The sequence below is a fragment of the Pundamilia nyererei genome, unplaced genomic scaffold (assembly GCF_000239375.1).
Source record: "Pundamilia nyererei isolate P.nyererei 1_Seehausen unplaced genomic scaffold, PunNye1.0 scaffold01076, whole genome shotgun sequence".
NCBI classification, from domain to species: domain Eukaryota; kingdom Metazoa; phylum Chordata; class Actinopteri; order Cichliformes; family Cichlidae; genus Pundamilia; species Pundamilia nyererei.
Genome location: NW_005188477.1, coordinates 11,774 through 22,755, shown reverse-complemented (window position 1 = coordinate 22,755; position 10,982 = coordinate 11,774). Strand labels below are relative to the sequence as shown.

Below are 10,982 nucleotides of genomic sequence, written 5' to 3'. Positions count from 1 at the left end.
GCATTTCTGATCAGCGCTCTCCTTGTTCGGCCTGCGAGTTCAGGTGGACGGCCTTGTCTTGGTAGGTTTTACAGTTGTGCCATACTCCTTCCATTTCTGAATGATCGCTTGAACAGTGCTCCGTGGGATGTTCAAAGGCTTGGGAAATCTTTTTGTAGCCTTTTGTTCCACTTCTCACGTGTACACCACTTTGTATTGGTCTTTCACGTGGAATTCTAAAAAAATTGATTCATGTTTGTGGCTGTAATGTGACAAAATGTGGAAAAGTTCAAGGGGGCCGAATACTTTTTGCAAGTCACTGTAGCGTAAAAGAGTTAGTAGTGCATTTTATTACTACCTGTAATTTATTGCAGTTTACTTCTATTTGTTTAATTGTTTGCTAAATATTTGAGGTGTGAAATAAACCGCAATGGAGTTTGAAAAGAAAATATGGGTGTGTGTTGTTGGAGGATGTGCTTGTGCAGGCCAGTTTTGCTGCAGAACAAGCGGGAGAAAAATAGTCCTGACTCCCAGGAAGCGGGGGGGGGGGGGGGTGTCATGTGATGCTCTGATGCTGTAAATTCTACTGCTGTTGATTCTTGATCTTGTTTGAGAAAAATAGTGCATACTAGTGATGTTCTTATTACTTATTTGTTTTAAATTTACTTTTGGATGCCTTCTCTCTTCCTCCTATATTATAATTTTGAAGTCTACAGCTTTTGACAGAGTTAATCTCAGAGTTGCATCCAATAGCTCCAATAGCTATCCAGAGGAAAAGCAGCTTTATTACAAACCATTCCACTGTGTAAACCTGAAATCTGTGTTGCACCTGACCTGCACAATGTGCAGAAGAGCACAAAACATTTACCCTCAGATCCTGACTCATCTGGATATTAAAGTTATGCAGTAACCATGTCACATGCCTAAATGTCCATTATTGTTGTTGTTTTATTTCTGTATACCATTCAGTGTTTGGCACCTGTTAATCAGAAATATATACTGTAATATTCAGACACCATTAATTGTCGTATTTTGACAGACATTTCAGTGCTGTGTTAGAAATCTGACAGAGGGAGAAAAACAAACTTCATGACAGTGATTTGTGCTGTTGCAGATCTCTACGATTGTGCTTCATCATCATTGTTTATTACAGACCAATATATGACTAAAAATCTAAAACTGCAAATCCATTTGGTCCAGATGTGTACATTTGTAACTCATGTACCTGTGTTTTTCTTTTTGTAACTGGCTGTGCTGATTTGTTGTTGTTTCTCTTGCTTCCAAAAAGTCAATGATTGTTTAAAAAAATACATTTATTAATAATGTAAATTGCCTGCACCTATCATAGACGTCTACATGACATCCAAAAACATTACCCATTCCAAAGTTCAAATGTTGAACATCTGGCGCCCGCAATGCAGGTATTTCACTGGTAGAGTAAGTTTTCTTGACTTCTATCAGATTAGTGTAAATTTCCTTCTGTGCCCAGACAGAGTCAAATGCACTAGGTAGACATATTCAAATGTATATTGGACTTTGCTAAATATCCTGGGCACCACCCAGTTTCTGTTGCAGCTGTTCATTAAATCTCTTCAATCTTGCAGCTTCCCTTTATGATGGGTCGTTACAAATGGTTTGTTAAGGTGCTGTCAGTGGGTGCAGAGTGCAAGGGTGAGGACCCAAACGCAGGACACAAGGAGACAACTTCAGCAAAACGTGAGTTTTTAATATGGTTATGAACAGAAAGCCCACAATTTACTTTTTTGAGTGTAGTGTGGGGTTATTATTGCACGTTGTTCAGTGGTTTATATGAGTGATAATGCTGTCTGCTCTGCTGTGTCTTAGGTTGTCTGTGCAGTTCTTGTGTCTGAGCAGAAACGAGCTGTATGGAACGAGACCCTTATAATTCCCTCTGCTCTTTTCCAGTAGCACCGTGTGTACATAGAGATCATGGATGAACGTTTTGTCCCTTTGATGCTCTCCTCAGTCTTTATGACTCTTTGCAGAGCCTTCCGTTCTGGTCGCGTGATGTTGCTATACCAAACAGTGATCCCTGCAATGAGGATGCTCTCGATCAGTCCTCTGTAGTCCTGTGTGAGAGGGCAATGGTTCAGGCTGGCTTTCCTGAGCAGGCTAATGAAATAGAGCCTTTGCTGGGCTTTTTTCCACTGTGGTTATGGTGCTAAGAGTCCAGCTTAGGTCTGATGTTACCTGAAAGTAGTTTTGTACTTGTGGGATGAACACAGGCATTACAAGACAATGCCTGCATTATTGCATATCACATGAGAACACACTGTTACAATTAGGGTTAGGGTTTGTTGTTAGGCACAATTGCAAGAAAACAAATCTTTATAAACTACTTGTCATAACAGATTATCAGTACTGATTCTTTTCCCCTTTGTTACCCAGAACACAACACCACTGTTGATTATCATTCTTTGGCGAAGTAAGTATCTATTAATAAACCAAGCTGCATTTTCCACCAGTTAAGTATTTTTCTGTTATGCATTCTTCTTGGTTTTTACTCTTTAGTGGTGGTAAAAAAGTTGAAAACAACATTACTAAGAAGCCACACTTCTACAATGAAGAACACAAGGTGAGACACTTTGTATTTTCAAATCTTTTGTTTTCCGAGTGAGAGACAAGACTTCCCAATAGGATAGGCAGATTCTTATTAGCTGGGATTTTTTGACCTGCCATAATTACAATATGTTGACTTCTTTGAGGCTTGTAACCAGTGTTGTCAAGTTACTTGAAAAAAGTAATTGGTAACTAATTACTGATTAGTTCTCCAAAAAAGTAATCCCTTTACTTTACTGATTAATTATTTTTAAAAGTCATTAGTTACTTAGTTACTGAATAGGTAATAAAACAGTAGACCTTTCAGCCCAATTCTATTTTTTCCTGCATAATGCATCATATAAAATGTAATCAGCCAGGTCCATAAATAAGAAGTGGGAGGCACATTTGACAACTGTTGTAATTCCTACACCGTTCACCTGATTTGGATGTAAATACCCTCAAATAAAAGCTTTCTGCAGTTAAAGCACATCTTGTTCGTTTCATTTGGAATCCATTGTGGTGGTGTATAGAGCCAAAAATGTTAGAATTGTGTCAATGTCCCAATATTTATGAACCTGACTGTAAAAGTCTCTATTATTATTTTATTATTTTTAATGTTTTAATTCTTAAATGTGATCTAACAAAGGTAAAGGGAAAAAATTAACTATGTTTGCTGTTCATATGGCTTGTAATTGGGATGAAGTAAACATCCGTTTAGTAATTTAACATAAAATTGTTTGATAGTGTTAATTTGGAAAGCCAAAACTCTAGCGGGTCCACCAGACCCATGAACACTGGCTGAGTAACAAAAATATGAACACCACACAAGGGTTAACTTTATCCATCAAGCAAAAATTAAATTATATGCCACAGCCTTTGACTTGAAGAAATTTGTTTAACATTTAAACCTATTTTCTGCATATTCCAGCATATAAAATAAAATAAATTAAAATAATTTGTTGTGTTAACACTCACGCTTTCAAATAGATGTAAGTAAAACACAGCAGAAAATAAATAAAATCAAAGACTCAGCTGCACTAAGTCCTGTCGCTCTTAAATCTATTTTCACCTATTTAGCAGGAATGGAGTGAGTGGAGGTTTGCCCATTGCTGTAGCGGTCATATCAGCAGGGGAATCCGGGGATTTCTCTGTGAATTTCACATTCCCGTGGCAGCATGCTCGGTGCTTGCTCAGAAGTTTAGGGGGGGGGGTTTTCGCTGTAAAAAGAAGTTTTCTTCCCACGCAGTGAACAGTGCACGCTAATGTTTTTGTCACTTTTTCTGGAATCAAACTCAAAGTAAGGTCAGTACTTCCACGCTGGTCATACTCTCTCCCGCACTCGATATATTATCCATTGTTGATCTGCACATGTCGTTACCACGAATGTCGCACGCGCTTAAGTCATTGTCATGAGACACTCTGGCAAACAAAATCACTTTTTGGTAACGCAATAAGGCAGCATGCTTATGGGAAAGTAACAGTAATCCAATTACTTTTTTGCAATAGTAATCCCTTACTTTACTCGTTACTTGAAAAAAGTAATCAGATTACAGTAACGCGTTACTAAACGCGTTACCTTCAGTTACTGCTGGTGAGTCAGAAACAGTTCTAGGTTTGTGACATTTTAAAACTGACCTCAAAGTTGGCTACAGCAAAAATAAGAATCATTATTATTGTAGATAAGGATATGAACATTGTGGATGTTCATATCTGCCTCTGCTCAGTTCAGCTAAGTTCCCCTGCTGCTCTTTACAGCAGGCCACCTGCACGAGTCTCCACACATTGCTTTCACACACTAGACTTCACAGCTCCGTATTCCTGACATATATGCGCTGTGTCGGCAGTGGAGACATGTCTTTGCTCATTGGCAAGATCAACAGTATACACACTCACAGTGGTGCTCTGTTAATATTAAGTCAGCCTGAATTCACATTTTAAAGAAAAAGACCTTTGTTTTTTGTGTTGTTTTTTTATTCAGGATGCTTCAGATGCTATAATCATAAGCTCACCTTAAATGTGAAAGAATTTATACCTGCTCCCCGTCAGAAAACCAGGAGCTCCACCAGTCACGTAACCTATCACAGATCACGCTTTTGGCTTTACTTAAAGTTCACAGGTCCTTGACGTTAACAGGGGCAGGCGAGTCCGACTCTGTCGATCAAAAAATGCAGTATAAGACAATCACCCATTGATTGTCTGGCCTTTTAACTGAGTGTCCTAAGTTCTCAACGGAAGGCCAACTCCGGGCTAAAACCTAACCACGCGTCCGCGATTAGGGGTCAGTGCCACCTGCTGAACGAAAACTGCATTCCTAGGGGAATCCCCAGTCATAAACAAGTTTACTCAATATATTATAAGCATCACTGCGAGGTCTCCGCCTCCAGTTTAATTACCTGACGCCCGAAACCGCGTTTCTGCTACTCAATAAAAACCAAATTCCCTACACTACCGATTTACTGTCTGGCATCAAACACTTTAAACCGTATTGTCTTAGACACATATAACCTCTTAACTCAAAATTCACTCCCAGAATAAACAGCAATAAATTTGGTCAGACCAATATGCCCTGTTTTAGAACTAATTACACAAGATCACTATGGACCAACACCAGAAGCCCATACTGAGTGAATATTATTTAATTAAATTTAGTTTTAACTTCCAATATAGCGCCTTTGGATAAACATCAACAGGTGGCACTACTCACCTTTCTTATATCGCCTGGCGTCACTCAGATAAGCTGCTGGCGTTCGTCTCTTTGTCACCTCCAAGAAGCAGCCGCAAGCTCTTCTCCTCCCCACCGGAGTTTCGGCACCAAAAATTGTTGAGATTAGTTCGACTGGTTCAGAGAAGAAAGCAGACTGGATCGAAGTAAAGGTGTCAAAAATAGTGATCTTTATTACACACTTTGCGCAGTCAGTGTGGGAAAGACAATTTGCAATACAATCCTTCGTCGAACGGATCATCCCGTCTCCTTATATTGCCATGATGACATCACAGTTAGATCTTACTGGAAATGATAAGTCTCCCCATAGTCCAAAGTTCTCCTTATACAAACATCGGATGATACTTTTAGAGAAAAACAAGTGTGTGACATGTCATGTTGTGCAGTTCTGTGAGTCCAACTAGAGAACGTCCTGACACGACCTCCCTGTGTAAATAAGTGTGTATGCGAACGTGCGTGTTTACATAACTCTCTATGTGCATGTTCTGATGTAGGCCTGCAAATGAATTAGAACAAGGTCCTGCTGGACCCTCCAGTTATGGACGGTGAATACAATGCTGTGGATACCATTTGAGATGTGATTACAATGATGATAATATGCATACATTAATCTTTACTCAGATTACCATAGATATAAAACAAAGATTATACTGTCATCAGATTCAACAATGATAAATGATTAATCCATAATAGGTCTGATTATAAAATGTCACCATAAAAATACAAAATAAAATATCTCTTTTCCACACCATATAGATTATTGTTATCTTTAGTCCCTGCCAGTATGATCACTTAAAAAAAAAAAAAAAAAACAACAAAAGAGATTTTCTAAAGGCTTGCAATGAGTGCCGGGTACCTAAAATATCATCTTTTGCTGAATATTTCTTTTTTATATTGGGTAGGGGCAAGCTGATCCATTGGTTAATATTCTGTTTACAATGAGTTCCCACAAGTCAGATTTGTAAGACAGTAAAAAGTCAAAAAAAATATACACAACATCAGAAATGAACTCCACTGTCTCACAATTTTAATTGCAAAAAATTCAAATAATACAAAAAATCTGAGTCAATAAAGATCAAATAACTTTCCTTAAATCATCTTGTATTCTGAGTAAAATAGTGTCCAAATCAAGGATGAACATGAGTCACTGACAGTAAGAGAAACAGTCACATAAAGTACTCAGTCGTGTATGATTCTTTAGGGAATTCCCTGACCAACATTATTATATAATGTGTCTTCTATCGCATGCCTGTCTTCAGGATTGACTTTCTGTAAAGTGCAATGTTTTAATAATATTATTGAAACTGTTCTAAGAATTATCACCTGCACTTCTATCAAAACAATGAATTGTTTTTCTATGTTCCAGATGTGATTATTATTAGTCTACTGAAAAAAGCTCTCTTTGACTTTCACCAATAATGAAAAATTATATAAAAATGTTCTTAAATATAATCAAGCTTTTTTCACCACAAAGAGTGGGTTCAGTGATATTTGTATCATATCACACTGAGATTCAAACTTGTCCGAGGCTTTGATTAGATGCACCAATAGTATTAATTCCAAAATCCTAGATGACTTTGTTTTATTCAGAAAACTTGACCTAGGACCTTGACCTTGAAGTCACTAAGATTTGAACATCTCGAAGATTATTAGTAAATGCACCTCTGCTATCAATTTCAAAATCCTACATCACCTCATTCTTAAGTTATTACATTCCGAAACTCAGGTGTCCACATGCTTACGCAATGGGGTTACAATAGGACCCCATCAACAATTTACAGCCAAGGGGTAAAAAAGAAAGAAGACAACTGAAAACTACACTGGAAGTTTCAGGTCAAGCAATAGTCTGTGGGAAAGCCCAAGTATAAACAAAAGACTTTAAGTGGAACAAGACAGGTTATTATAAAAGGTAAAAATGTAACCAGAGAAGACTAGTGTCAGGGAGCGGATGTGTGCAGGCAGGAGTGGACCCAAACGCAGGACTAACCACACACAGGGATACACTCAAAATAAGGTTTTATCTCACAAAGAAACACAGGGAGAACACGGGGAAGCGCACATAACACTGAGGGAGACTAAAGGGAGAGGGAGATAAATACACAAAGGTAATGAGAGAAGTGGAAGCACAAGGAAACACAGCTGAAAATGCTGACACCAGAGAGAGAGCGAGAGAGAGAGAGAGAGAGAGAGAGAGAGAGAGAGGAAACTCAAAACACTGTTTGAGAGACCCAGGATCCTGACAAATTTATTTATCTTTCATGAAATGAAATCTTGCCCATGTGTCTCTGACGGTGCCATACAGGCAAGTTACTGGAAAATTTAACTGAGCATCAGCCACTATGGTTGTTTACCACTGTACCAAATTAATTGTGAAAAAAAACAAAAAACACCCCCCAAAGCCTGCTACTTGACATTGTGCTAGTCAGACATAGTTTGTCTAATTCTTTTGTTGTCTTGTTTTTCTTCACAAAGGTGTTTAATGATCCCATCCATGGTCACATGGCATTACACCCAGTTCTTGTCAAAATTATAGACACTCCTGAGTTCCAGAGACTACGAAACATCAGGCAACTTGGGGGGATTTATAATGTTTATCCAGGAGCATCTCACAACCGCTTTGAACACTCAATTGGGTATGTCCACTGGTTTTCATACATGAACACCTATTTGTAATAAAAATCCAAAAGAAAGGACAGACTGGGTTATATACTTCACACAAAAAAATGACCGGAGCACTTTTTTAATCAAAGTACAGCATCAAGTCATTAAAAACTCTAGGATATTGATCTGGTTAGTTAAGTGGCAGAGAGGGCTCTTGATCAGTTGAAGTTGCTTTCATATTAATTACATTAACAACAGGCACAATAAAGGGGCAAGAATGACAACCATCAAAAGAGGAATCGATTTACACAACAAGGCAACTGACATTTGTTTTCCTCCCTTTTTCATTAGTTGCATTGGTTAGGGTCAGTGTTCCACTCCATATCAGTATATACACCCAGCATGATTTTTTTTCCTGTTGCGATCTGATGTGTTTCATTGTTCTCTAATTGTTTTGGTTTGTTGTTTTGTTTTGGGGTTTGTTTGGTTTTTTGCAGTGTAGTAGTGTACTAACTGAAAACAGTTTCCTCTATTTTGCAATAAAGAGTGGCACATTTAGCAGGTGAGCTTGCAAAAGCTCTGAAGATGAAGCAGGAGAAGCAGATCGAGCAGTTGGAGGAGTTGAAGAAGTTGAACCTGTTGATAAAATTGACGCCTGAGGAGATGAAGAAGTTGATAAAGTTGATGCCTGAGGAGATGGAGAAGTTGCACAACTTAAAGACTGAGGATTCTGAGGAGTTGAATTTGAAGCCTCAGGAGTTGAAGAAGTTCAACGAGTTCAAGGAGTTGAAGTATGAGGATTTGGAGATGTTCGAGAAGTTGAAGAGGTTGGAGAAATTTGACGTTAATGAGTTGGAGGAGTTGGAAACTTATAATACTGAGAAGTTAATCGAGTTTGAGAAGAAGACGTCTGAGGAGTTGGACGAGTTTAAAAAGCATCATCTTGAGTTGTTTAAGAAGTTGAACAAGTTTAAGAAGTTGAGGCCGGAGAATGTGAAGAAATTTAAGAAGTTGATGAAATTTAAGCCTAATGAGTTGGAGAAGATGAAGAAATCGCTCATCAGTGACCGAGATGTCCTCTGTGTGGAGATTGCCGGTCTTTGTCATGACTTAGGTAAGTAATACAAGCATTTTGTATATCACAAATATTATATTGCAGATGGCCATCATAGGGTGTGATTAAACATGAAAATAAAATTAAACTATCCCCATGTCAAGTACTATGTTGACCTTGACCACTGATGTGGCTAAAACTAACACATTCTTAAATGAAAGCAGAAAATAAAACCCATGTGTTTCACAGGATGAACATTTAATAGAATGAATTAAGATATACACTATACCAGCGGTCTCCAACCTATTTTGCGCCACGGACCGGTTTATGCCTGACAATATTTTCACGGACTGGCCTTTAATGTGTCGCGGATAAATACAACAAAATAAAACTAGTACCGGTGCCAAGATTTATTCATAACACACGTGAAAAGACCCAGGAAAACCGAGTTAACGATCAAAACGATAACAAAATAACGCTGAAAACCAATAAAAACCCTGAAAACCATACATTTCACACCTGAGCCTCAACTCTCGCGGCCCAGTACCAAACGACTCACAGACCGGTACCAGTCCGAGGCCCGGGGGTTGGGGACCGCTGCACTATACTGTTTACTGCACTGTATTCACGTCTATGGAAGTGTCTGTCTATACTAGTCAATGTGCAATGCCAGATAAGAAGGTATAGAAAATAACCCCATTGTTCATATCATATGTTTATTTTGTCATATAAAGGACATGGGCCCTATTCTCATTTTTATGATGGGATGTTTATGGAAGCAATCAGAGAAAAAAAAGGCAAAGAATTCGATGGGAAATGGGAGGTAAGAGTTTGAAATAATAATGGAAACACATATACAACTTAAAAGAATAAATAAATTAAACCACAGTAATCAATTATCTGAGATTTAGAGGTAACTGGTTCTAAACTTTGCAGTAGTCTTTACCACTTAAGAAGGTAAGAACCACTTACTTATGGTTCTTAGTTTCTGTAATAATTTTGGAGTTTTGAGTTTAGCTTTTCCCTGCTACTCAGTGTTTAAGGTTTAGATTTTTAGTTATTTGAATTGTATGGAGTTGATTAAATATGGAGAGAAATATGCCTCAAAAGTGTTGCAATACATACAATATGATCCACAATCCACACATAAATCTGAAGCAGTACATCTAAATCTACATAAATACTGATAATATACCAGAAAAATAGAAGGCAGGAGGATCAACCAGCAGTACTCTACTGCACCATCCAAGATGTACTTTCAGTGGAAGGGGAGCAATATGAGAACAGCACCACCAAGGCTGGAGACAGAGCAATACTGGAAGAGCATATGGGAGAAGGATGCAACACATAACAACAATGTCAGTGGCTACTGGATCTAAGGGCAGATCACAGCAACCTCCATGAACAGGCCCCAGTAACCATCACAGTAGCAGACATCCAAGAAAGGGTCTCCAGTATGAAGAGTTGGACAGCACCAGACCCCAACATGGTTCATGCCTACTGGCTGAAGAAGCTGACTGCACTCCATGAGCATCTGGCAGTACAAATGAACAGGCTGCTATTGGATGAAGCACACCCAGAATCACTAACTGAAGGCCAGTTAGTCCTGATCCCCAAGGACCCGCAGAAGGAAACAGTCCCATCAAACTACATGCCAATAACGTACCTCAGTACCAAAAGGAAGCTCCTACCAGGCATCGTAACAGTTAAAATGAACAGGCACGTGGCTCAATACATGAGCAGGGCACAGAAATGAATTGACAGGAATACCAGAGGAGCAAAACACCAGCTACTGGTGGTGTATCACTTTGAATTCTATAGCACATTGGCTTTATAAAGCAAAGTGGGACAGTTTTTTAAATGTAAAAAAAAAAAAGAAAAAAAAAAAGAAACATTATAATAATATATATACATATATAGGTGATGATATCCCCCCCCTGACCTGGCGTCCTGACTCCTCCTTGCCGTAGCATTTGTGTTGTACCTCGTCAATCACCTGACGCGGACCTTGTTGATCCGGGCGGTAGGCTCGCCTAGCATAGGGGGTCTAGCCTTAGGACCCTT

The 10,982-nt window shown here is 38.7% G+C and overlaps 1 protein-coding gene across 1 annotated transcript in view; it reads left to right on the top strand.

Annotated features, from left to right (window-relative positions):
• The first annotated feature begins 1,394 nt into the window (after nucleotides 1–1,394).
• The window catches only part of LOC102205806 (deoxynucleoside triphosphate triphosphohydrolase SAMHD1-like), a 17,496-nt gene continuing 7,908 nt past the window's right edge, over nucleotides 1,395–10,982 (top strand). Inside the window, exons 1-7 of the mRNA XM_013908078.1 lie at nucleotides 1,395–1,400; nucleotides 1,584–1,695; nucleotides 2,389–2,425; nucleotides 2,512–2,575; nucleotides 7,736–7,896; nucleotides 8,410–8,978; nucleotides 9,653–9,741. Of these exons, the coding sequence (XP_013763532.1) occupies nucleotides 1,395–1,400; nucleotides 1,584–1,695; nucleotides 2,389–2,425; nucleotides 2,512–2,575; nucleotides 7,736–7,896; nucleotides 8,410–8,978; nucleotides 9,653–9,741 (1,038 nt within the window). The remainder of the gene's footprint in view (nucleotides 1,401–1,583; nucleotides 1,696–2,388; nucleotides 2,426–2,511; nucleotides 2,576–7,735; nucleotides 7,897–8,409; nucleotides 8,979–9,652; nucleotides 9,742–10,982) is intronic.